The 27,760-nt window shown below is 44.8% G+C and overlaps 1 protein-coding gene across 2 annotated transcripts; it reads right to left on the reverse strand.

The window, feature by feature from the left end:
• On the reverse strand, positions 1–27,760 carry LOC149358798 (solute carrier organic anion transporter family member 74D-like). Of its 2 annotated transcripts, XM_089570990.1 has the most exons (13): positions 27,324–27,760; positions 22,002–22,117; positions 20,501–20,633; positions 18,586–18,987; positions 17,241–17,569; positions 16,467–16,553; positions 15,793–15,969; positions 13,420–13,584; positions 12,643–12,838; positions 10,493–10,637; positions 9,293–9,468; positions 2,031–2,095; positions 1–1,000 (listed from the first exon to the last, which is right to left on the reverse strand). In XM_089570990.1, exons 4-13 carry the CDS (start codon positions 18,876–18,878, stop codon positions 627–629), a joined length of 2,007 nt encoding a protein of 668 aa, XP_089427116.1. In that variant the 5' UTR covers positions 18,879–18,987; positions 20,501–20,633; positions 22,002–22,117; positions 27,324–27,760; the 3' UTR covers positions 1–626. The 2 variants fall into 2 exon arrangements, with proteins under 2 accessions (XP_089427116.1, XP_089427115.1); XM_089570989.1 differs by lacking the exon at positions 20,501–20,633 and having other exon boundaries at positions 27,324–27,759.

Below are 27,760 nucleotides of genomic sequence, written 5' to 3' on the forward strand. Positions count from 1 at the left end.
CAAGAGACGTAGGTTATTTTAATAATGCACCACATGAAAGTCAGTCAAAATATCTCGCATACATACGGACTAAGCATTCGTAAGAAACCGACGAAAATATGACACACAATTTCCTGTTTCCGTCACTTCAGAATCTGGTATACAAGGAGCGCTTTTGTGCGCATGGCTGGCGAAACGCAATAATCTAGCGTGGTTTTCAGTGCTAACACTGAAGACAGAACATTATTAACAGGAATCACTTCTCCAGGCTAGCTTTGTACACGCAGTTCTTCAAAAGCGTACTTGATTGTTAAACATTGTTTGTCACAGAACCAAACCGCCAGAGGAACCATTTTCAGGGCTTATTCGTAACGCACTAGGAACTGTTTCCTCAAGGTTGATCCTCTATTACCGAAGAAAGGCATTGCAGGTTACTGACTCAGATTTTGGACTGTCTCTCAAAGAAATCACCCTTCACGCTTTCGCACACCAACGAGATAGGAAAAAAATGCACTGAGAAATTATTGTCAACTCCTACGCAGAACAGTCTGCAAGCAGTTCTTTCCCGCGTTAATCAACCAAGAGCACAACACAAACTCTTTTCTTGCCGAGTGTTCTCAGGGGATGCATCCCCCGAGTTATTACTTTCACTCCTCGTCGGGGTCATTTGTGGGCACCATGTGGAAGATCTCGTTTCTGGTCAGTTTCCTGAAGGACCCCTTCGATGACCTCCTGGACGAAGAATGGAGGTCCGCCTCTCCCGGCGGCGGTACGCGGCTCCTGTCGGCCAAGAAGCGCTTTTCTCGGCCGTAGAGGTTGCCCAGCCGACCGCTCAGCAGAAAGACCACAAAATTCAGGGCCACGCCAACCATGAGCAGCACGAAGGTGGTGCCGTGCAGTGAGTAGTTGAAGGTGCGCTGGTCGTACACCCAGCAGTTGCCCCGTTGGCCACAGCTCTCCTCCCACACCACGCACGTCGAGTCCACCAAAGAGCCGTACACCAACGGATACGGCAGGAACGCTGCAAAATTATTAATAAATATCGAAGGGCACCGAGTGTTTTTTGAGTCGTACGTGCAAACCTTGAACCTTCCGTGATGCCCATAGTTGCTACGGCAAACAAGCAGGCTATGTGCACCAACAAGAAGACATTAGCTGGGTTAAAAGGAAGCCCGTGGAGCGATGCATCTAGCTGTGACGTATCCTTTAGACACAGGTTAACCAGCCCACTGCATAGCAAAGCTAGAATGGTGTTCACTGCACCTTCACTCTCACGCTCACAAGAACACTGTTAGTTACACAACAATGGATGTCAGCATGGGTTCGGACACTGTCTTGAAAACAATCTCGACTGACTTTGACATATCATCGTCTATTATGACCTCCCTTTGTGGGGCTCTTTTTATGTTACTGCAAAATTTTATGGCAAAAGCCTTTAATGCCTCATCGTCGACGACAGGAAGTTTTCAGCAGAGGTGTCACGCTTTTCTAGTCAGACCAGAAAAAAAATCTTTGTGCACGATGGGATTCGAAGCACCATCCTTCTGTTCCGCAGCCGAGCGTGCTAATGGCTACGCTACTTCCTGCCAACGCATACGTAGTTCTCCTTGTCTAGGACGCTGGAGAGAGTTTGCAGAAAGGCGTCGAATCGGACGGATGCCTCTCAAATGCAATGGCTTTCGCCTCACCGCACTTTACGTCAACAAAGTGCCCCCCTGATTTTTTCTGTAGCACAGATCTCCAATCCGACATTTAAGCATTTCGTCGATAGACTGCCCTGCTGCGGCTGGACTTGTGATAATTCGAACGGCAGGGTAGCAAAGCTGCGCTTTTGAGGGCAAGGAGGCATTAATTCTGCCCAGCAACAGTGGTGTGTGTCTGAGCCATGAGCACGAAGCTCGTAGAGTTCAAAGCTAATTGACATCATTAAGCCGAAAAGGTACAGCAAAACATTATGCATCATAGCCATCTCTGCAGATACAATATGTATCATGACGTGCTTTTGATCACCGTGGGAGAAATGACATTGTCATTAATTCATAATGACTTACAAAAGAGTGCCAGGACTCCTTCAGCGAAGCCGAGTGCAAATGCCTTGTCCTGCTGATCAACACATCTGAAAAAGAGTTGGAAAATATAATTTTTTCCAGCGATTTTGAAGTCGCATAAGAGGTCTGTAGGGAAAAAAAAAGCCAGAACAGATGTCTAGAACATGCAGCATAGTTCTTATTATCTCCGATTCCAAATCTGCAATTTTAAATTATGCGAAGGGCTACATATCCAGCACCGCTGCTCGTTTACTACGTTTCTGGCAGCCCCGGCGCCTCATCACCCTCATCTGGACGCCAGCACATGCTGGCCTCCCTGGCAACGAGGAGGCTCATTCCCTAGCCCGAGGTCTCACATTCCGGGCAGGAGTCGGACCCCCTCTACGAGCCTCGGAGCGCCTGCTCTCCTTCCGTGATATTCTCTCGTACTACCGAGACAAACGAAGGGAATACGCACCCCCAGCTCCATCCCTCACCATACCGCAGGCTGCACATTGGCGACAACTACAAACCCGAACTACTCCATACCCAATACTGCTGCATGCCCGATACCCAGACCAATTCCCGTCATCATGTAAACTTTGCGGCAAACCAGGAGACTTCTTACACACCCTCCTCACATGCCCCACCTTCCCTCATCCCCCATCACCAACCGCGGCGGAGTCTTATTGCGAGTCTCTTCAGACCAGCTCGTCCGCTCAAGACCAGCGCCGGATCATCTCCAGCGCTCACAGTAGGATTGAACTCCAGGGGCTATCCTTCGCGTTGTAAGGGTGCCTCCTCCTCACATTGAGGAGGCATCCAAGTGCCATGTAGGGGGCTTCGCCCCCACGATTTACATCATTGGCAATAAAAGTTTCCACCACCACCACCATAGAAATCGAGGGCAATTGCATTCATGCTCCAAAATAGGATTGAGAAAAAAGTTGCTTAAAAGCGTCTTTCGCTAAAATACAAGCCTTCCAAGATACGGTACCGTAATAGCTTAAAATATAGAACTCGCAATAGCCAAAATAACTAGTTTTTCGTAAAAAATTACCATTTAATTTCTGAGTTTCTTGACCGTGAGTGATGATGGGTCAGCCTTGTTTCACTTCGCATTTTATCACCCTTCCTCCATGCCTCCCCTCACAGCGCTGTTAACGTGCCCACTATGAGTAGGAGAATTACTTCTTTTCTTTTCCTGTGACATGTACGTGCCTTCTTGAAATTGAGAAACAAAACTACGGTGTTATGTACGCCAGCATAGATTTACGTGTATATTATCCTAGATTCGAAACTCGCTAGGAGTTATCACTGGCATTCTGCCTATTGTACCTCTGTGGAGAAAAGGAGAGTGCATTTTTTGTTTGCAATTACTTTACGGGGGGTACGCAATACATCGCACCATTTTCGAAGACAACTGTCAAGTTTCGTTATCAGCATACTGTATTAATATGAGATCAAAAAATTTGCCCAGGTGTGCCGACCCGTAGCCAAGGAAGAACATTTTTGTTTTATGACGCACTGTTGTCTTCGAAATATAAGGCAAACGGTGATATTCCATGTCAAACTATAAGCTATCACCTCGTTAGACTTCGAAGTATGCAGAGTACTGCAAGCAGCAGTCGAAAGAGCTCATAAAACGGCTTTAAAACCAGGAATAAAACACGTGCACTATGTCGAGTAAAACCTACTCAGCTTTAATACTGTGTGCCAGGAGGCGGGGGGGCACAGGGGAGTGATTAAAAAGTTTGCACTGAAATCATTTTATCCTGTTCTCGTGTGTTGTACCCTTGTGATGCTTTGTAAATACTTAACAGCTATTTTCCCCTCGCTTTTTGTGATGCCTTAATTTTTGTATAAATTCTACGCGTTTTGTTTGATCTGTAAGTTTTTAGTTTATATAATCTGTAATATATGTGCTTCTTTTGTTGATGCTCTTACAAGTGCTGGGAGCGATGTCTAGCCTTCTTTATACTAACTTACTGTCTTTATTTCGGTATATTGTTGCCTGCATGTTTGTATACCTTTTTTTCCATTGGACCCGTTACTAGCCGTTGGCTATGGGTCCGGGCAGTGTTTGCGTACATTTTTAATGCAACAAAGACCAATAAATAAATGAATGAATGAATGAAAGACGGCAGCGCGTCGCTGCTCTAGTCTACCTCTAATGGCGGGGGAGCGAGCGGCAAAAAAAAAAAAAAGTAAACAATCGAGCCAAGGGAACAGAGGAGCCCGGTCCCGGCCTGCTACCCATCCCAGTCCTAAATCTTCGAATGAAGTTTTTAATTAATTCATTGTGTTTATTTTTTTTTTCTGACTCGCTCAGGTGTGTAAGTTGCGAAAGAAAAGAAAGAGGTCACTTTTAATTGCGGATAATTGGTGCTTCGTAAGCTATACCGAAAATTTTTCCGGGAGGATGATGGGCGATTAGAGCTGTCTGATATTACTACTTGGGAAACTCTCCATACGGTCCATGTATAAAAAAAAAAACGGCGATCCGATTTGGCCCAGAATTCGGGTGTTTACGGATTGCACCGATGCCTGCGTTCAGCAATTTAATCTACGCTCAAGTTTTAAACTTCGAGATTTGATAAACGCAGAACGGCCTGACAACAAAATAAGTTAAACATATTCATAGATGTAACGTCCCGAGAGATAAATTAAAAGATAAAAAACTAAAAAAAAAAGAAAAAAAGAAACGCGTTTCAGAAGATGATGGCAACATATAGCGAAAACTTTTATTGGCCGCTTCTACGTGGTAGCACCATCCGTAAGCACCCGGAGAGTGGCCCATGGAACTAGGCATCTTTCAAAGCACGGGAAACATTTATTCATTCATTAATAGTAAAATTGAAATGAATTCGAATTCGTTTGAGTTTTGTGGAATCTTGACAGGTATAGAAAAGTATATACCTTCCTACACCTGTCAAGATTCAACAAACTCAATCCCGCCCAATACCAAAACGCCTGCCTTTGATGCAGCGCTGGTCCCACACTCCCTTCATGTTTCATGGCGGTGTCAAACTAAGCTGCAGCAATCACAGATACCGGACACGTCACCCGAACGGTGGGAGGTGCAACTGACCAGCGTCACCTTTTAGAGCCAACGAAGGCTCATCCAACTGGTGGGCTCGACGGCCAAGACCACTGGAGCCCTGTAATAAGGACTCCAACCGCCAACTCATTCAACTTTCTTTGGTCAATAAAGTTTTTTTCCTACTTCTCCTAAGAGTAAAATATTGTGTGAAGAACGCCTGAGGAAATTGGACTGTTACAGGAGGTCCCATAAGGTATTTAAATACTTGTACTGAAAGAGCGTTGAATGACAGCATTGGCGGAAAAGAACTCGAAGACTAACCAGTAAGCATGCAGGAAACCAGGACGGAGAAATAAACAGATCAAAAATGGGATGGGTAAAAACTGGATTAATTCTATGGAGAAAAAGCAGACTCTAGACATGTATGGAAAATGGAGAATGCAGATCAAGAAGGAATCGATCTGTGATGACTCAGGAGGCAGCGGCTTACTCTTTGAAGCGAGATCAGGGTGTCTTAGAACGCGAAGCGACAAAAAGAAATTTAGCCAAGATGATGACGTATGTGCAGTGTGCATGGTAATTCCGTAACTTTACTTGAATGTGGCAGTGTCCACCCAGATGTCGATACTGGCACAGTCGCTCTCTCAGGGCGTAGGCTTTAGATGTAACAAAGGTAATGTAAATGCATCTGCTATAGACGTTAGCAAAAAGCGGTTGGAAGATTGGTGGCTTAAGGGCAGTGGGGGAAGGTTAAAAGTTAAGGTTTAAAATTTGGCGAACATAAAACTTATAGAATTTATATGTAAAGAAATGGCGAATTCATAGATAATACCGCTAAATTTGGCAGATTGGGTAAAGAAATATAAACAAAAAGAATACCGAACATGGTGGCGCCCGTCACCATCTGGTTTCAAAAGGTATGCTCCTGACATCCATTCATGCACTACTCGGAAAGCAGCCCTCTGGGACCATAGAGTTTCTTACTATTACCTAGAGGGAAAGCTGGCGGCGCTGCACTTCAGCCGCCATGGACGCCCAAAGCATCATGGGGCGGTGAGCTACTTGTTGCGGAACAGTCGTAGTTTTTCAGGAACACGGAGTGTCATTACTAAGATGTTTCATTCCAAAAACGCTGTTCGTGTATGCGCAGACGACTTTCGCGCGAGCGCAGTGTGCAAAAGCCATAGTAGTGAAAACTCGACGACACACGACGCCAATAAAAGGTTTTACTCTTCCGAAATGCCATTAAAAAACCTCTTAAAGTATCTAAACAACAACATTTTTTTTGAAAACATATTTACTTTTAAAAGTGCGCCTGTTAACTACGAAATATTAGTTATTTTAGTGTTCATCACTTGGCCAATAGGAAAGCTAGTCATCTCTTATTTTAGGCAAACTTTGCACTTAAATACTTTTCTGCTCGTTTGTTGCAATCATTAGACAAGATATTGAATGTTAGGACGTTTGTAGTTATCAAACAGCTTAATTTTTCTATTATTTTTTGGCCAACAGTTGTAGTTCTGCAGTCGGTAGCTCACCGCCTCATGATGCTTTGAGCGCCCATGGTGGCTGAGGTGGTCACGTGGGGTCTCCATGCAAACTCCCATAGACGGCTTGCCAGCTTTCCCTCTAGGTAATAGTAAGAAACTCTATGTCTGGGACTATAGTCGGATACAACTTAAGAAGGCAGTGGCTTTCCCCCGTCAAAGGAACCCCTTCCATCAAATGGCGTCGTCCGATTCTCGTGACCCTGCTAGCGTGACAAAGCAGGAAGTGGCATATGAAAGGGTATAGTCCCCTCCTTCCATAGTGGGGGATAGACCCCTCTCTCCATTGTGGCATCGCTCCCTGCAATGTCACCCTAGCAGGGTCACGAGAATCGGCCGACACCATTGGATGGAAGGGAATCCTTTGACGGGGAAAAGCCGCTGCCTTCTTAAGGTGCATCGGACTATAGTCATTTTCTGCAATGGAATTTCCCAACTGGTATGATCTAAGAGCTCTGGGGCAATTAAATATCGGTAGGTCTTCCGCGTTCGTTGCCCTCGGTGAAAACCGTTTCAGGGGCCTTTCAAGGAGCGATCGTTAATTAGGAGCAGCTGACGCGCATAAATTGTTTTGTCAAACATATGTATTTCGGATTCCGTATGTTGCATTGCACACAAATCTTTTGCTGCTGATGCAACACCAACTTGTTTCTACAACAACTTTAGAAGTAGTTCAGGCGTTTTGCTATTTATTGACATAAAACTGCTTAATAAATATAGGGGAGCCGTATCCTTACGAATCCTTTATTCCTTTTATATTTCATCTTGCATGACCTTAGTGTAACGGTGGCATTAGACGAAAGCAGAAAGCGGCCATTCACAGAAATTGCAAAGTGGGTTTAAGTGAGTGATCTCTCAAAACTTTTGTTTTAAACGAGCAGTAGATATCTCAATGCACCTGTGTTAAAGAAATGTTGAGTTATTACAGGTAATCCTTAGTACTGACACATGTAAGCTGTCAAGGAGTGTCGTGCTTGTGCACCAACGGACGACGCCAGCGATTTGCAGGGAAGCACGAAGCGAACACTGCTTTCACGACTTCTAATTAGCACTTAAACATCCCTGTTATTTCCCGACTGCTGGTTATTTCGGTCGAGTTCAACGCACGAAACATCTCTCGTTCCTGGTGCCACTCTGATAAACCCGCTCACCACAGTTTTTCTTACAAAATTCGGAAGTCGCCAAAATTATGCCGAGTTATGGCCACGGAGCCGAGGCAATTCAAGAATACAGCGTAAGAGAACGCAGAACAGTGACAATGGAAAGCTGGCGCCGCGGCCTCTTACTCTGATAACCAAACCAGCCAAACACTAAAATACCAAACGCGCTTGATGATGATGATGATGATGATGATGATGATGTAGCCTTCCCTTTGTAACGGGCGGGCGCCTACCAAAGGTGCCCTTAGCGAAATACGCGCCATCTATTGTCCGAACAGCCTACTTGTGTTTAGGAGAATCTCGCAAAGATGGCGCGCCATGTCCGCTTCTTGGGATTACAAGGCTGCCATCGGGCGATTGACAGCCTTTAATATTGCTCAACTGAGTGCTTTATTCACTCAAGTAAGAACCTTAATGAACGTAAATGCGTGGAAGATTGTTCTTGACTCTCGCCTTTGGAAGAAGTAAATCATTTGCTGTTCTTTAGCTTACTTCCAAGCATAACAATTGCCCTATAAGCGTATTCTCCGCACGAAGGATGATGCGGTGAGGCACAGTTAAATGCCTTGCAGCGTGTACAGATTTGACCTCCTATTTCTTACGCAACATATTTGTAATTCGTTGTAAAAAAAAAAAAAAAAGTTTAGAGGGTTTGTCAGTACCTGCTTCGCACGAGAAAACTGGCGTTGCGTTGAAATAAAATACAGCTGATGTTAATCACATCGGCCTAACGAAAGTTTTAATATCGAAACTAATAGCCAATTTGCTATCGGCCACTTATAGGCAATTAACTGTCAGTAAGCAAATAGGCTATTCGTTTTGCTACTAGATTCCCTGACGCTGGGAGGCAGCATACGGAGGCCTGTCATCGCGACATTCGTTTTCATTTGAAGCACGCACCGACTAACGTTCCTTAGGAATACTGTGACATAACAACGACATGCGGAGCGGCCGTTCGCTATGTTATTTATCCCAACAGTGGACGCTCGGTACAAAGAGGTCACCGACAAACTACACAGTATAGTAATGAAAGCCGCGAAAAAGACTATAGTAGGATACAACTTAAAAAAACAGCAGTTGCTAACACTGGGCCGCGGTTCGCGGCGTCTTGTATTACTCCGCTGGCCAACCGCAACTGTAAACGAAATCAGCTTTTTAATATTTGACTATCTCAAACAATCCCCATGTCAAAATCCTAGAGCTTATACTCTTTTTCTTGTGATGAGCTTCTTGTTTTGGTCACAAGAAACGTTTAAGCAGCGGATTACTTTTTTGTCGTGGAGGAATTCTGTGCGCGGAGGCTGAACGTGGGCGGAGCTTCACTGCAGACTTAAGTTGTATCCGACTATAACACCCTCAGCTACTGTATGACCAAAAAGTTTCAGGATTAATTTAGAATCGTAACGCGTCGTTTCCAGCACCCAGAAAAAGAGAGTAATTTATTTGCAGAGGCTATAATTCCACAGAACTTTAGGAACGCCTAGAGTTACCTAAGCAGTTTTTTTTTATTATATCTCTCTGCTTCTGAAGAGTTACCTGAGTGGAATGACAATCTGTGCCGCCTTCGTGCTGAAGGAGAACCCGTAGGCGATACAGAGAAGCATAATGTAGAAGGTCAGGAAAGGACAGTCGCTTTCGCAGAACCCGTCTTTAGCCCTCCGAGCCGGACCGTCATTGTCGAAGGCGTCCACGCACTTGCAGTTGTCGTATGTCTGAATGCAGAAAAAAAAACCCAAAAAACTGAATGAGCCTCCCTTTATAGTGTGGTTCTCTGACAGCTAGGCGAGCTCTTAGCCGACCACAAAAATTTCGCAGACAATACCACAGGCGATTGCTTATTAAACAATGAATTTCGAATGCCCTCCATATTTCGTTACTACCATGGATTATATATACGAATTAAAACTCGGCATTTTACAGTTTTTTACACGAGGTAAAGATTGTTTATTTTTGTAAGAGTGTAATAACTGATTAGCATCCTGATTAGCATCCACCGAAGCGCAATCACACCCCTACAATGCTTATCTTTATTACTATTATTGCTCATACATTTTCAAGTAAAGGTTTATTATTTCTGCATGTTTTGCTCCACGCCGGACGATATCCCATCAAGCCCTACATTATGTTGCACTTTGATAAACGTGATATCGAAACTCGCCAGCCCGCTGGCGCCTATAAGGTAATCTTAAAGTAGGGCAAACCCTCAGTTATCTTAGTGCAAAGCTGTGAATATTAAAAGGCGCGCAAGCGACAACTCTGTTTCAGAGGTCCAGGTACCTAAGAGTTAGAACTAAAAAGAGGAAGATGGAGAAGGTAACAAACTTTGTGCATTATTGACGTATGTTCAGGTTTATCCTTGATTATTGATTGAGTTACTAAGTTTCGTAGCCATTCTTGTTCCTTTCGCGTATAGGTGTAGGAAAGGATAAAAGGAATAATATTTGGTTTATGGTTTGGTTTATGGTTTTGTTTAGCGGGTTTAACGTCCCAAGGCGACTCAGGCTATGAGGGACACCGTAGCGAAGGGCTCCAGAAATTTCGACCATCCGGAGTTTTTTAGTGTGCATTGACATCGCACAGAACACGGGCCTCTAGAATTTCGCCTCCCTCGAAATTCGACCACCGCGGCCGGGATCTAACCCACGTCTTTTGGGTCAGCAGCCGAGCGCCATAACCACTGAGCCACCGCAGGGGCCCAAAGTGAATAATAGTAATGTTGGAGACAAGTATCCTCACCCCCCTCTCTGCAGTGCCGTTAGGTCCTTTGGTAGCGCATCCGGCAAAACAAGGAGAAAAATACGTAGTCTTTCCTTCGCATATGGGATGGAACACTTCGGTAGCGCAGGAACAGTTCTGGTTGCAGCTGTTCACCAGGTCTAACCTGAAAATAAATATAAAAGACTGTGGCGTTTCGGAAGAGGAGTACATTGGATCTACTAGCAAGGTGCTATTCCCAAAGTCTTTGACACGAGAAAATATGTTAAGCAGATTACGATTGGAGCCGTACATGCTGCTGGGTTTGTTGGTTCATACTTCAAGAAGCAAGGACGGCTCCGAAAAACAAATGCAGGGACCCAAAGGCTGACCACACGCTAACTTTCAACACTTTATTCCACAAACGCCTCATACGTAGCATCAGTGCGTATGCCCAGACTTAGCTCAATTATTCCCAACAGATCCCAAATCTACACATGGTAAAACGGCTCATGCTTTAATGAGCGTGCGATCATGGATGGACAAGAAATGCACACATCTACTGTGCGCTCTCAAACCAGCGCGTATGTGCGTCTAATGTGAAAGGTTTACTAAAACAGAAGTGCACATCAGCTATAGAGAAGTGCGGAAGGAAGGTCTTGTAACGAGAAAGAGGTAAAGGTTGCACTGTGAGACGGTGGTGGTCCTGCGCGAATATAAGGGGCTTTATCTTGATTCGCTCTGATATCTACGTGATGACTTGGCATCTTCTGTCGCGAATTTTTGTTGTCTCTTTGCTCAGAGGTACAGAACCAGTATGCATATGGTGTCCGTCAAACAAATTGTTTAAAGTTAGCGGTAATTCCATCATCACTGCGTCCTTAGCGTCCTTTGGCTCGTTTTGGCGCTGTAGCTTAGGGGCTTAGGAACGCAATAGTTTCTATTATTTCACGTGTATTTTGTCCTTTTGGTGAGGAAACCAGCAGGTTTGCACCTCGACAAAATTCGTCGTTAACTGTTGAGCGGAAAAAAAAGTGAGAACTTCGATTACTTAACACCTCGCTGTCGTGGTGTCGATGTAACTGTTTAAATTTTTGGTTCCAATTGGTATCCGCAAGAAAATAAACTTTTTTAATTAAATTGGTACTGAGGGCAACTTCATAGAATTATTGTTTGAAGCAAAAAATGATTATCTTCATCCTTTTGGCTATTTTGACGTTTGTCTGGCCGCAAAAAAAGCTATTTGTCGGCGAGCTATTTGTCGGAAATTGGATTTAAAAATCTTGCTATCAGTCGATTCAAACTCCCGCGGTTTTTGCCAAGAAGGACGAGTTCCCGCCGTTTTGAAGGGAATGGAGGTTTAGTGTAGCCTCAGGGATCGGTGTGGAGATTTACTTTGTACTTGGCAATTCAGCCGGTGATGGCGACACCCGTATTGTGCTTTTTCTTTTCTGTTCAAGCTGATAAAATCTTCGTTTTCGCTTAGGGTGTCTATTTGTGGCTAGAACGCGTAAAAATAGAGGCCAACTTCATCTTGTCGTCTGCGCCTTTAAGATACATAACACAAAATATGCCATTTAGGAACCCTTCTGCATATTTAGGAAGCTATAGGAAGCAGAAGGAAGCTATGCACTCACAGCGGAGCAACAAGCACTTGACCCTGCAAAGGAGGAAAGAAGGTACTAGTTTACGAGCGAAGCAGAAGGAAAAGGTCATTAGCACATACTTGACCTTTATATTAACGGGGTGAAATGTACCGCCTCAGCTTAAAGTAACCAGGCTGCACGGTTTGCTCCTCAGTTGTATATTAAAGCTATTACACCAGACCTCAAGCTCTAAATCTCTGTATGGTAAGGATAACCCCTGTCCTCACCTTCAAAGAACTTTTTGATCTTTAGGGCAGCCGTGAGGGTTCTACTATTCGAATGAGAAGCAAACCATGCAACCTGGTTACTTTTGACAAATACTGTACTTACTAAGAGCACTGGGTATAGTAACATGGACATCCGTACAGCATTGGTAGGTGAGGTGAAGAAATTTGGTAAGGAGAAGAGAGACAAGTAATGAATATAAATTATTCGCCAGACCTATTACGAGTTGTCGACTCCTGCACTGTATCTCTACACCACTATAACGCAGGTATACCTGCACCTAAGAGAATTAATGACAACATCGAGGCAAGATAAAAATACCTTGATCTGAGTTCGCCTTTTTCTCTCAGAGGAGGCTGTGGACAGCTGAAAGCCATCAGCGAGATAAATATTAGAGCTGTGATAAGCTCTGTAGCGAATATGATGGCTGTCAGTATGCGCGCGGAAGGCCGAAACGTCTTCATCAAGAAAGCACCGCCCAGTGTGGCAACCATGGCGCACCCGATCGGGAACGTTCCTATAAAAAACGACAGTGGCACACACGGTCAGTCAAACCAGAATCACCAAAATTTCTTGGCCAGTTATCTTAAAACGATGCACGAAATGGATTGTAAGGAAGATAAATAAATGCGATAAGCATAAACACGCGCATAAAAGAAACTGCGTGTACGAAACTGCTGCGCAACCAATTAGTGGAACTGTTTGGAGCTTTTCACCCCGGATTTCTTTTCAATTTTTCTCTCAGTATATGTCCTTACTGCACACGGCACCTATGGCACCCCAGACTGGAGGTAGGACACACGTGGAAGCGCCATCATTCTTAAAATTGAGACATGCACTGAAAGAAACCTGCACTGCGACGTGTAATTCTATAATTCTTCTAATTTATAAACAAACGCTATCCTTATTTTTACATTAAACGTTCATCATTTTGACGCCACTGAATGCATTCAAGGTCGCTAATTTGCTACATAGGGGCCGTCAGTGCGAAAGAAGAAATAAAAGTGGTTGAAGGTCAGGCAAATGACCGTTAAAAAAAAAACATCGAATACAATACAATTCGCGGCAAAAGACTAAATGGCGCTTTTACATGCGTACCACTTAGAACTGAAGCAGCACTCGGCGACTGTTGGAAATGCTCTTGCACGTACTTCGGCACGTATGTACAAAAACCCAGGACGCCGAACCACTTGAAGACGTGCGCGCCCATCTGAGCGACTATTATGGGGTTCTTGATAAGTCGCTTTGACGCTTCGAAGGCTTCTGCAAAAGAAATCACGGCACTGGTATCAGTGTCACGCAAATTATGCCTCGCATAAGACGTCAAAGGAAACATGAGGTGAGGCCTCTTGTAACATTTCAGCTTAAAGACAAAGCTGGTGACAAACTCAAAAATATACATGCCGCAGCAGTCAGAATTTCATGCAGCAGTTAGAACCGGCTTTGTATGCCAGCGACGCCGAATAAAACATGTTTCGCACTAATTATTCTCAGAAATAAGTCGCGCGTTCATGCTTCTCGAAAGACATGTAACGTAGTTTATGAGCGATCTTGCTAACTAAAGGTTTCATATATTGCAGCGTTTTCTCGGTTTATGATAGAAGATTATGAAGAAGCATTACAGGTGACCCTGTAATACTTCTTCATAACCTTCTAAAAAGGCTGTACTGCATAGCTGCAGCTAAAAGTTGCTGTAACCACCGTCCACAGTTGCTTTACCTTTACAGTACACTGTCGAGAATTCGCGAGTTACCGTTTCAACACCGTGCACTCTTTAATAATGGGAGCTAGCATACAAAGTTTGATGTGAACGTGTTCACACTTGCCATCGCTTTCGTCACTGTGAGCAAACCGTGGCAAGAAAAAGGGGGGCGGAAACGAGCAGCTTCCAGGCAGCGTCTGAAACTTTTGCGCCAGCCGTTATCTGGCAACTTCTGGGGGAGAAATAGGAACACATTTGTTGAATAAAACCTTGTCGATTATCCCTGAGTCTTCTTGTTGGCTCGATGCCTTCAATTTGATCTTTCACACAGCTCAAATTATGTGCACAAAACGAACCAAAAGCTGATTGTTGCTAATTGATCACGTACTGATTTCTCAGATTTAGCAGTGCTCGTAAAATTTTGACATTTGTTTTTGAATGTGTCTATATTAGACGGCATAATGTGGAGATAGTATTTTTTTTCTTTGATACTTTATAGCTTAGATTAAAGGATTGTGCCAGCTAACATATAAAAAACACCAAAATAATATTGCATAGCTTCATTGTAAGCTCTGTCATTTTCGCTACTGAACAAAAAATCGAACAGCTTATATAACCATATATTCCTCTTACTATTTAATATAAGCATATCCGCCTATACAACAACCAGCGTGATCACGCTATTTGTTAACGAGCGTAGAAATGTTAAAAAAATATTTTTTGTCCCACAAATGTTATAAGGAAACCAACAGCATTGTATTTGAACTCTGCAAAAAGCACAATGTTCTTTTCGTTTCTTCAAATACCGACATGCAACAAAGGCTTTCACACCTTAGCAAAAGGAACTGGCCATGTCTCTGCGATTTTTGTTCTTTGATAACTAGTGCGATTTTTCGCGTATGTTTTCTGGCCTGGTACTGCTTGCCAAACCGGAGGTGACGTCAAATGGGGCATTATAGTCCTCTGCTACTTCGAACACGACGGATAAAGTTCTACGGATTAGAATGATTCTTTGATGAACGCCGTGGTTCAGAACGACCTACTGTCATAATGGCTTCAGATTTGGAGTGCCGATAGTGACACAGAAAACAAACGAGGCCCAAAACATTGAAGTAAGACAAGATGTTGGGCTAGTCGGTTCATGGTTAGAGCGAAACAGAACTGCGCGAAGGCGACGGGACAAAAGAAGGCACGAATACACATACACAAGGCACAGACTCGGCAAACATGTCCCCAGGAAGGGCCCGGGGTGCCGAAGAGCCTCTGAATTTCAGGCGGCACAATCTAACGCTTCAGGCAATACATTTCTTCAATACATTTCTTCTACTCTGGGCTCTACCACTCTTCCTATGAACAAGGGACAAGCGGCAACTACCTATGTTAACCTCATCGCACTGTCAACGTGCCAGTCAAGAGTCTTGGGCCACTGCCTGAAGCGTAAGATTGAGCAGCCTGAAATCCAGAGGCTCTTCGGCACCCCGGGCCCTTCCTGGGGACATGTTCGCCGAGTCTGCGCTTTGTGTGTGTGTGTATTCGTGCCTTCTTTTGTCCCGTCGTCTTCGCGCAGTTCTGTTTCGCTCTAGCCCAAAACATATTGCTGTGGCCGATCGTACATAAAGTCACCTGCTGACTTTTGACAAAGGTTGTATAACAACGAACGCATTCTGACTTTTTATTTTCACTTTTAATGTTCTAGTAAAGCTCCTTAAACACCTATCAGAGAAAGATCAGGCAACCTTTAAAATATGAGTGTCGTATGTTTGCCAAACCTCTTAGGCTCATGTCTTGCTCTTCCTCAGTCGGCTGGTCGGAATTATCTTCAGCCAGACGCATTGGGAAGAAGAAGAGCGGCAGGGCGAATAGCAGCTGCAGGAAGCCGAGAATGAAGAAACCGAGCCACCAGGCTCCTATCCAACGCGGGTCTTCGTCCGCGAAGCCTGGATTATCTGAAGAGACGAATAAAAATAAAGTTATATTAAATCTTCCCCCGCCAAACAATGTACATGTGCTTAAGCAGGGACAGCTGCATTAAACAAGCTACGATATTGCGGCAAGGAAGCCGTAATTGAATTGGGAAGGAGTTTTGAATTTATCATTGGCAAAACCGCCAAGGCGTCAAGAAAGACGCAAAATTTTTGCGCACATGTTTATGATTATGTTACCTAATAATATATGATAATCCACTTTCAGGGTATATTAAATAAACAAGCTGGCCAAAAAAGGCATTCGCAGCTCTCAAAGCACAATGTTAGTTTTGAACGCCTTCGGTATAATCGTCTAGTGTGTAAAGGCAGGTGCAAGAAGAAAGTTTTAGTTGCGCCTATAAGTAACACTACTTGCAGGGTACATGACATAGCAGCGATAATGTCGATCGCGACTTTGGAATAAGAGCTCGATTTGTGACGCACAAAAGGAGTGAAATGTATCAAAAGTAGGCACTCACAGTATGGTTCTTCGTAGATCGCGAGAATGAGGGCTGACAGGATGAATCCCAGGCATGGTCCACATCCGCGAACAACCGTCATGATTGCTGCTCGAGAAAAAAGAAACAAAAACATTTTGTCAACATCGTAAATAAAATTTTATTTCATTTTTCTTTTTTTTTTTAGAGTGTGGAAGCTGAGCGTACTGGTGCGTTCGTTGCACTCAGCCTCCGAAATTTTTTCCTTTCCCATCAAGGGATGTGCATGAAGCATGCCGACACAAGAACCATGAAAACCATAAGAGTGGAGGCGGACCTCCACAGGAAATACTTGTACCAGGCACACGTGCCCCGTTTGCCAAAAGTAACCAAGCAACGGGTTTTTTCTTCTCAACCACATAGCGGAGCCCTTACAGGATCCCTAAAGACTAAAAGGTGTCAAAACGTGAGGAAAAGCGCTCATCTTGCTTTACAGAGATTCATAGCTAAAGGGCTGGCGTAAGTGCTTCGCTACGCGGCTATGGAACAAACCACCTGTGCTCGGTTACTTTTGGCAAAGACTGTACGTACAGAGAGTCGTGCCTACGCAGTAGTTAAAATGACTAACGATCTAGTTATATAATAACCATTGCGTACGCAGATAGAGTCAGTTGGGGGAACGATTGAAAAATAGGGTTTTAAAGCGGTCGCATTTGTTACCAGAAGATTTCCGAACACTCTGTGGGAAACTTCTCTCTCAAACCACTCCTTGTTTTGTCATTACAGCAAAGCTTATCCCTGGATTCCTGCTCTCACCCATGTAGACGGCTGAGTTCTTCTTGCGAATGAGGTCGTCCAAGTAGGCAGTGCCAGCCGAGTAGTAGATGGCGGTGCCGATGCCCGTAAGGAAGTTGCAGCTGACCAGCAGAAGCAGCGCCGGTAGCGTCTCGGTCTTGCGCGACTGGTTGCAGTTGAGCTCTCGGTAGCGCCGCTCCTCTTCCTGGTCGTGGCAGAAGTGGTTCAGGTCCGACTCGACCTCGGGGTCCGTCATGCTGAACGCCTCGTCCGCCTTGCCGAACAGCCAGTAGGGCAGCGAGGCCAGCAGACAGGAGGCTCCCATGAGCACAGCCGCGCCTCCCACCCACCTGCAGAAGACAGCCAACAGCTATTTGGGCGTGGTGATATTCACCTTAAAAGCGAAATGTACACTGGTGGATATTGGTTTAAAAGGATGGTTACAGAACGGAACAGAAAAATATACAGAGATGAGTATTGGCTGGACACACCAGTGTCACGCCAGTGCTCGTCTCTATACAGTTCTCTCCCACATTCTGGCTGCAAATGGACACTAACCAGACACATTACAATTGAACCAAGAAGACGTCAGTGCCTTAGAAAAGGAAAAGTTGTAGATGCGGTATAACTGGAAGTTTAAGAACTAAATGGCGGTGGGTTTGTGAGCGAGTGCCAGTTATTCTATACCCTAGATTAATTGAAATGATGGAAATGGACTTCTGCAGGACGTATAATGTGAACAACCGTTAAACGATGGTCTATTCTGTTAGAACAGCTTATAACAAGGCAGAAAAATGGTAACCCGAGGTGCCAGCAAGGTCAAATGGAGAAATTAGATTGTGAACTTCGCTGGGGAAGCGAGAGCCGGGGCTGAAGCAGGAAACGGGTCCTTGAAGGTCAAGGGAGGGTGTCCTTTATTTATACAGTAGACCCAACCTGGTTAATGCTACAATTATCATCGTAATCAGTGCAACGAGGGGCTGAACCATGATGCCATGGCATCATATGAAGTAGTTGTATTTAGAATAGAAAATATTTATTCTTTCAGGCCTCTTTCTTGCAACGTATAGCATAATTTCCGTCGCAGAACAAACAACAAAAAAGAAAAACTGAACAGACACGCAAAGATGAAACAAGCTTCTTTTTGGAGGAGTAGTCACTCGCTGAAGTAACTATCTGTAAATTAAACAAAATAAGCTTCCTACTTTTCCCCCAGTTTCGGAAGCGTAGATGTTGCGACGATGTCTGTAGAAACAAAATTGTTTCTCTTCTTCTACACCTCCTTTATATGTCCCTTCACACAGTGTAGACTCTTCTATGACACGCAGCGCCTCATTCAGAGAGAGCAAAAATAAATGCTTCCTACCTCGGACGGTGCCTCTTCGGACTGTAGGTGCCGATGAAGACACCCAGAAGAATAGGACCGAAGTTGTCGGCGAAAAAGACGAAACCTGCGGTTCGGCTGCCGTAGGCGAACCGCCTTTCCAGCGTCGTGTTGACGCCGATGAGGTAGGAGTAGTAGCAGCCTTGCAGGATACCCAGTGCAGAGAAACAGATCATGTAGCACACCGGTTTAGTGAAGAAGGCCAGGAACGCTCGGAGTGCCCCCTTCTTCTTTGCCTCCTTGGAGCTGCCGCCGCGCTCCGAGGTTGGAGCCATGACTCAGCAGTTGTGAGGGACGCTGCTAACAGCAGCTTTAATGTTTCTTCAAAATTTGTGCGCTTTTCTTGGTCAGGTAGCTGTTATGGTGCACGGGCAATGATGGCGGCTGTGAAAGTCAGAGAGGACATGCATAACGGGATGGCTACCAACCAGAGAAGAAAGTGAGTTCAAAACGTCGATTAGAAAAAAGCAGGTACTTCGGCCTTGCGAGAATTTTTTAATGATTCTTTTCGCGGCATTTGACTTTTACAAGCTTATATGAACGCAACAGCGTCCATGTAATTGCAAGTAGAAGTCTTAGGCCACTGACATAAGAAGTGCTTGCAATAGAGCTAGTTGGAAAAGCATTGTAGCAGATATGCGGTGCTTGTAATTTACGCGGACAGTGTTAACAAAGGCAGGGAAGACGATTATGCGCATGCGCTAAAACGTTTTTGTTAACTGTGTTCCGTGCAAATTCTAAACCCCACACCTCTCGGTTAGTGCTTACGTAACTCGCTGCTAGCGTTGATAACTGCTATCACGTAGTGCTGGGTTCAATGTGCTGCTACAAATGTCGTGTTTTGATTACGACGTAACTAAGAATATTTCACACTTAAACTGGCTTCAAGGATATAAAAACGTCTTCGGGAAGGCGGGGCCGCTACTGCGATGTTCCTTCTAGGACGGGTGTTAGAAACATTAAGCTATTTGCAGAACGATGTTCACGTATTCTGAGTTACTGTTTTGGCGGATTAAATATAAGATGTAGCGCATTATAGAAATGTACCTGGCCGGCTTCAACGGAGGCTTGAGGAACATAATTTTTCTTTTCTCTCCAAAGCTTGGCGGTATGCAGAGCTAAGGCGTCGTTTTTTTAATAACTGAAAGCACTCGTTTAGGTAGCCGCTGCCTTCAAATTTTAACGAAAAAAAAAAAACGCCTTCATTGACGAAAAGTAACTGAACTCGCAGAGAATAAACAATTATTACTCGACAAGAATATTTGGCTGTTTTCAAAGAGCAATGTATAAAAAAAGAAAGGACCATTCATTTTCAATTTATTTTTTTTTTGGGGGCCACACAAGGCAAACAAAAATTTTGGCGCCACATTACCGTATTTATCCCTAACTTATGTATTTTCGCGGAGGATCTCTGTGCCCTCAAAGCTGACACCGCATATACACTCCTTGCGGAAAGTCCTCACACCACAGGGTTACCTTTTGAGCTGTTCAGTATCACACGTACTGTACATAAAAAAACCTCGAAATGCGCGGAAAGCTGAGAACAAGAGTTTTGCTCCCTCTTTGACAATGTTGAACTACGGGATGTGCGTTAACTGCAAACTACACGGCTAGAGAGCAAACAATGTGGCCTGAAGACTTTCGACCAAGGCTGTAGACGCGTTTGTTTTAAGTGGTGGTGTACAGAAGGCCTTCAATGGTGTGTTTAGCTCTATAGAACACTTGTACTTTGAATCAACGAGAACAGAATGTACAGTACAGTGATGTGCAAACAAACAACAGCAACAACATAAAGAAGCGTAAGTGCTCAGGATGTTTTTGCTTGCCATTTTCATGGTGCAGACAGTATGTAATTGCTACAAGATAGAGCTAGGATAAAGCTAATGGAAAGGCAAACCTTGTACCACTTTTCTTTTTCGCGATGACAGCTCAGGAAAAGCTTTTAGGGGCTATTTTGAACGGTGAGGACATTGGGCAGCGGGTGGCAGTAGATGCTGGAAGGTTAGGGCCCAGGGCGGCGCCATCAGTACCTTGAAGGAGCCATTAGAAGCACTCAGGAGATCCCCATAAGTGTGCTCGTAGAAGTGGCACGGCGCAACAATATCGGCAGCCACGCCCCTCGCTCCTCGCAGGAAAGGGTTTCGCAAAAGCGTACGTTCTGAACGAATTCCCGAACAACCTCAGCGTAATTAATAAACCCTTTGTGACTCGTGACTCGCCTTTCAACCTGGTGGTTCTACACATTTTTTAGTCATAACGATAAGTAAATTTCGAAATCACAGCGAAGTGGCACATTTGGCACACGCGTGAATGACGCCGAAAGCATAGCTTTGTCTTTAGGGGTATTTTGACAGAGCAATGAAATAAAGATGTGAGTCAAGTTGAGAACAGCATGAAGGAATGCGCTTCACAGTAAACTCTAGAGGCCCGTGTGCTGTGCGATGTCAGTGCACGTTAAAGAACCCCATGGTGGTCGAAATTTCCGGAGCCCTTCACTACGGCGTCTCTCATAGCCTCAGTCGCTTTGGGACGTTAAACCCCACTAAACCAAACCAAACTATCTTGATTTGGAATGGTACGTTCACTTCCCGCTAAACCTGGGGATGAAACACGCAAAAGCTGTTTATGTTTAAATTTACGAGCGGTAGAAGCAGCTTATATTAATAATCGGAGGGAGGTATCGCGCGCCTAGAGACTAAACGCACATCATTTCTCTGCTCTTGACAAATGGTAGAAGTGTGTTGAGGGCTGATTTGAAGCGTTGAGCGTGGCACCAGATGTATGGCTGTTAACCTGTCAAAACTTTTGAATCCAATCGATACGTGTACGTTCAACAGGCGTGTTCGAAGATTTCGGAGGGGTTACATTGAAACCAAAACAATAGTGCTCTTTTTTCTTGGAGCAGAAACACTCCACCCATAAGTTCATATAACTCTTTTTTCCTCAGTAATGTTTGTCCTCCTCCTCCTCCTTCTGTTCGTCCTGCCCTTGTCCTTCCCCCAAGAAAGCAACGCAAAGTTATTACTTAAAGTGACTGCCTCTGACGTCTATACGTTCATACGTACGAGTAATAAAACACCAAATGTACCATCACTTCCTCTCGATGCACTGCCTAACCACTTCAGTCCGCTCCCACAAAAACAGAACGAGTGAGGCAGTAGCGTGAGTTACGCAAATGTTATAGGCAAACACTACAGGAACCTCGAGTGCTGAAGCAGTGGTTACTATCTCAACGTGACACCGTTCAGTCGCTGGGGCACTCTCAGTGCCGATACGCGGCAAAGAGCCGTCCCAGTGCAGAAGGACGTTTCTCCTGAACGCAAAAAGGTTTCTTTCTCAGTTCCCGCCCTCTTTTATGTTTGCTAAAAAGCGTTTAGCGTCTTAGAAGGCTCACTTACTTTATGGCGACGTCAGGCCGGCCCATTCGCAGCAGTCAGGGCGTCCCGACAGGGTGCTGCCGATTTCCACACCGATTATCGGGGAACGAGATACGCCATTGTGCGATGTCTCCGGCCTGGGAGGCACGGAGAAAGAAAACACGCTTTGGGTCCCGGTCGAAGCACTCGAACGGCACTCGGACCCTTTATCAGCATGCCGGGATGATAACTAGGCGCGCTACTCATCTAGGGCTGACGCACAGAGTCGGCATAGGGGCAGACTTGATACAGCGCCGTGTGTAGATGAGTGCGACGAAACAGCGGCTGTTACATGTGTCGTATCACGACATGCCTCGTAAATGGGGCGTTGTGCCCCACCACAGCGCTATACGTGCGATGAAACAATTGGATTGGTCTGCATGTGATAGGTAGGGTGATTACAGCCGTTATCTTCGGGTTATCACATCCGATAAACACTGTAAAAGTAAATAGTTTTTGTTTGTGCCGCAATGAAATATAAAACCTTCGAAGAATTATAAGGATCACATTCCACCACATATTTCTCGAATCAAGCATCAGCTTTCAGAAATACGGGACGCCTGTTGCGCTACCGTCACTGCAAACGCTCACCCTCTGTGCAAATCAATCTAAAATTCCAACAGGCAAACTGCGGCATGAACAGATAATGGACAGCTTTCGAACTTTTCTAACGGTTTATTCCATGCGTCTGATTTCACCACAAGCGCGGTTTTATTTATTTAAGATGTCTAGAAATTGGCCTAATCGGACACCTTAATTGAGAGAGATAACAGTTTTCTCTGTAGACGCAGTTTATGTGTTTCATGTCGTAGAAGTTGTTTATGTGATTCACTGCACGATACCACGCACAGAGGCACCATGTTATCAATTTTGCACTGCGGGCAAAAGCAGCATAACTAGCTTTCTAAAGCGCGCTTGTAGCGCTCGATATTTCGACCAAGATGTTTATTCAGAAGTTGTAAAAATTGGTTTGTCTTCGATGCAGACTGTATTCGCTTTCGGAAAAAATTTTATGTCCTAAAACTAGAACTTATAACGTTGATAAGTTTCAGTTGTCTAATCGTCTTTCAAGTGTACTCAACAGATCGGGTGCTTCATTTCACGTATACCTCCTCTCATCACTTACCCTCCACATTGTAACACATTTGGCGTGCCCAAATACACACTGTTCGAATACCTGTGGAAATGCGTTTGCCGACATAATGTATATTGAGGCATAAAAAAGAATAAGAAAAAACAAGCCTCTCCCGCATCACTAATGTAAAGCCGGTACAATCCCAACTGTAAAATAAAAGATGTGGCCCTTGGGCAATTGGAATTTTTTCACCCGAAGGTGGAAAGCCATCAGTGTGGGAATAGCTACTAAAGCGACCAACAGCCGGAGAAGCGGGCCCGGGAAGACTCCCCTGAACTCCCGTAGGAAGTAGCAGGTTGGGGGGATATAGGAATGGGATATGGGAAATATGTTTGGGATTATGGGAATTATGAGGGATTGGGGACAGTGGAGATTTTGCCGTATTTATTATCCCTTCGAGCTCCTTCCGAGGCCTCCGTAGAGAGCGAGCACTCAGATTTCAACCCACAGGCACCCTCCACAGGAGAGGGGGGGAGGGGGGGGGGGGCTCTCCCGCCTTGTCACCCATGCCACTCATTCCTCCTAGGAGGCTGCTTTGCATACCGTATACCCTCCGGCCAGAAATAGCTAGTGGACCACGTCCTACGTGAAGCTCACGCCCGTGGTGTCCTAGACCAGTAGGAGTCCAATCAGGTGGCCTTTACTTCAGCCAATATAATTGTTTCCGTGGAACAATCCATCCCTTACATAAAGCCCGCTTTGCCGTAAAATCCACATGCGCAGGATGCACCGACTTATATTGTATCTTTCACGGCTTTTAAAGGGAAAAAAATATGTGTAGAATGAAAATAAACAACCCATATACATAATATGTTAATCATATGAATTGTTCTATAGCTTTTGAGCTTCTATCTTTGAGGCACTGTCCCCTTATTAACGGAGTTGAGTTTTCTTTCGTGACTGGTGCCTTGTTCATGTTCGCAGTAACAATCACAGCAGCGATGGTAACGAAAATAATTCTAGTAATGATAACATGGGTTCGCTATTTTTTTTATCCTCTAGCTACATGGTCAGACATTTCCGTCTTCAATGCTGGATATGAGACGGAAGCGAAGCGAAATAAAATCTCCGGACTGTAATTCGTTTCATTCAGTTAAACAGAGTGAACGAATTACCGGTGGTGGTCCCACCTTTTTCACTGCAATGTCTTCATAAAATTTAGCGTTATTTAGAAAAAGCGACGTACTACGTTTGCCTCGTCTTTCCTACATGTGGTCAATAAGGCACCCCTTTGTGGAGTAATCAGGGCGAGTTCCGACTGTGTGATGCTAAGCACAAGCACCTACCCCCCCCCCCCCTCCCCCACCATCATAAGGAGCATCCTCATTTATTATAAAAGCAATGATAAATTTTCAAATGGCAAAGATGCGTGTAGTTTATCAGGCTCACCGTAGTGGAGGCTCATGAGATTGTTTCTTAGCAGCTGAGGCTATTTAATGGCCTCTGAAATATACGAGGGTAATCCCAAAAGTAAGGGCTCCAAAGGGCTGCGGCCTGAGAGAATCTATTTGCGTGGCTGCTCGCCATACTGCTGCGTTCATTGTTCCCCGTCTTCCAAACAAGCCATGACTCAGCGCGAAAGGGACTGTCAGTCTTGGCACGGCAGCCATTTGAAATGGAGCTTCCGTCTGTCGCTACCGCCAGGTACGAAGTTCGCACAGTTGGTCGATTTTTGAACGCAAAAGGCGGTCAATCAATCGAAATTCATCGCCAGTTAACGGAAGTGCACGGAGAGTCGTGCATGGAAGTTAAACACGTCCGCAAGTGTTGTAGGGAGTTCGCCGCTGGTCGCACTGAAATTCACGATGAAGAAAGAAGCGGGAGACCGTCAATTTCTGATGAGACAGTCGCGAAGGTCGAAGAAATGATGCGGCAAGATCGGAGGATCACACTCGACGAACCCTGCATTTTGGTTCTGGCGTTTCTAGAAGCACTATTCATAGGATTTTGACAGCAAAGTTGAAAAAAATATCTGAAGGTGCGCGCAAGATGGGTTCCGCGAATGCTCACAGACGATCATCAACGGCAATGCGTTGACTCCTCCCACCAATTTCTTCGACGTTATGGAGGTCAAAAGGAGACCTGTTTGGATTCCATTTTTACGGGTGACGAAACCTGGGCATTCCACTTCACACCTGAGACCAAACAAGAATCACGTGAGTGGCGGCACTCCTGTTCGCCCAAACCGCGAAAATTCAAGCGAATACAGTCAGCCGGTAAAATCATGGCAACTGTGTTTTGGGACTGAAAAAGGGTATTGTTGGTAGACCATGGCTCCTGGCAGTACAGTAAACGCGGACAGATATTGTGAGACCCCTAAGGAACTCAGAGGTGCGATTAAAAATCGCAGAAGAGGAATGCTGAACAAGGGCGTGAGTCTTCTCCACGATAACGCTCACCCCCACGTTGCCTGCCAAACCGTCCCTCTCCTGCAATAGTTTGGATGGGACGTCATCAGCCGCCCACCCTACAGTCTGGACTTGGCACCAAGTGACTACCACTTGTTTCCAGAGCTAAAAAAACATCTCGCTGGAAGACACTTCACCGATGATGATGAGGTGAAAGATCCGGTCAAACGCTTTCTCAACGGGATGGCGGCGAGCTGGTAAGACATGGGCACACAAAAACCGCCCCAGCGTCTGCAAAAATACATAGGCCGCAACGGCGATTATGTGGAAAAGTAGAAGACTGGTCTGCCTTTCAAGTGATTTGTAAATTGGTTAAAATAAACGTTTCTTTCGATTTATAAAAACTGGAGACCTTAATTGTGGGATGACCCTCGTAGTTACACGACTGTTCTTGTAATTAGCGTCACCTAAGCCCGCAGTCATGCACAGGAAACGAATTCTTTGTCTCAAAGTTGATTGACGTTGTCACTGAGTTCGTGTCAATTTTCCTTGCTTAGCATAAATTTCAACCACCATAATTGCATAACATGGATAATGAACAAGAGAACTACTACTGGGACTAGTTGTAAATACATTCTTGAAGGTACTGATGAGCGCTATCAAAATACGGAAAAGGGATGAACACTTAAGCGCTTCGTCCTGCGTGTTCATCCCTTTTCCGTATTTTTATAGCGCTCACCAATACCTTCAAGAATGGATAATGGTTATTCTGCAGAGTGAATAGCTATTGCAACTATGTATGAAAAAACGATGGAACTTTCCACATGGCACTTACGTCAAAAGCTATCGTTTGGGCGCGGTACTCTGTTGGCCTTACGTTGTACCTTTGTTTTTTAAAAAAAAACTGCTCGTTGGTTTTGTTCTACATAAGCGACGAACTTCATATATGTGAAGCTTTTATGTTTTCAGCATTCCAACAATGAAAAGCAGAAAGCTTTGATATTTTTACGGACTTGTCCACAGGGTGAAAATAATCGAGACAGGAATGAAAAAAGTGCAATTACTATCTATTACTCGCGTAAGTTCTGCTGGTGCAAATGATGTATTTCGCAGGACAAGATACAAAAAAGAATAAAAGAAACGGTTGGCAAAACATGATAGGGGTTGGAACCACGCTAAGAAAGTGTGGCTATCTAGCCTACAAATTTTCACTTCATAATTGGATTGCTTCGACGGGGAGCATCAGTTCGTTGGATTCCGGGTTGTAGGTCAACACAACTATAACGCACCTGATAATTATAGCAATACAGGAAAATGATAGCAAGACCGACATGAAGAACACTGGCGGCGATTGCAAAACGATTAGATTAGATTGTGCCATGTCGCAATAGAGCTAAAGCAAGAATCACTCACCTATCCCACTGGGGCGTTGCCAAAGATCTGATATACACGCGATTTCTGCGGTTGATGCCAACTACCGCCTTATGCAAAAGGCCAAGTTTCAGCTACTATAATTCCACCGTTGTATACGCCGGAAGCTCACCGAAATGCCGAACGAAAGCCTCACTGACGCAGAACACATCGCCTCTTTGTCTAAAAGACTACGTTTCAGTGCACCTTCCCGATTTCACTAACCGCCGATTTGCAACCCAGGAGCAGGGAGCACTCTTGTGTAATTAGTAGTGCACTCTTATTTGGGGGAAATTTGGTGGTTAAATAATGACTCTCATAGCACAGGAAAGTGAGGTGCTTTAACCAATACGTACGCTTCAAAATTATGTGCAGATTGAAGAAAACAGGAGCCAAAAATGCACAACTTACCTTTTAGCGAGTTTCCAAGGTCTTCTCTGAACGCCAGGAAGGATTCTACATACGTTCACAAGGGAATGCTGTGGCAAAATGCTGCATCCTTCGGGGCATTCCTTCACACGGTGTTTTGCAAGCGTTGGAACATCGTGCTCTAGTACCTGAGTGGTGGTCGCTAGAACTCTTCCGCATTTGGTCAAGCCGCCGGAATTTGGAACCCTTGGCACTCAGCAAGCTGAGGACAGGGTCGAAGAGGGCAGCTTAGATACGCTACTTAATTGGGGTACACGTGCGTCAAAGCTTGATAAGCCCCCGCCGTTGTCCGTGCGCATTGTTTATTTAAGTCTCCTTTCTCCAAGATTGTGAGAACAGTAGGTCTGAGTTGCTGTTATCTTAGGCTTTTATGGCTTCTTGGTTTGCACAAGCGTAGATGGGAAGCCTCATCACGTACC

This window comes from Amblyomma mixtum, chromosome 2 (assembly GCF_055824585.1).
Source record: "Amblyomma mixtum isolate Tamu chromosome 2, ASM5582458v1, whole genome shotgun sequence".
Taxonomy (NCBI): domain Eukaryota; kingdom Metazoa; phylum Arthropoda; class Arachnida; order Ixodida; family Ixodidae; genus Amblyomma; species Amblyomma mixtum.

Excerpts from the sequence above, each read along its gene's own strand:
- LOC149358798 (XM_089570990.1), bottom strand. The coding sequence starts at position 18,878 with ATGGCTCCAACCTCGGAGCGCGGCGGCAGCTCCAAGGAGGCAAAGAAG. Across the intron at positions 10,638-12,642 it reads AAAGGCGAACTCAGATCAAG|GTTAGACCTGGTGAACAGCT; the intron begins GTATTTTTATCT and ends ATTTATTTTCAG. Across the intron at positions 2,096-9,292 it reads CAGATTGTCATTCCACTCAG|ATGTGTTGATCAGCAGGACA; the intron begins GTAACTCTTCAG and ends ACTCTTTTTCAG.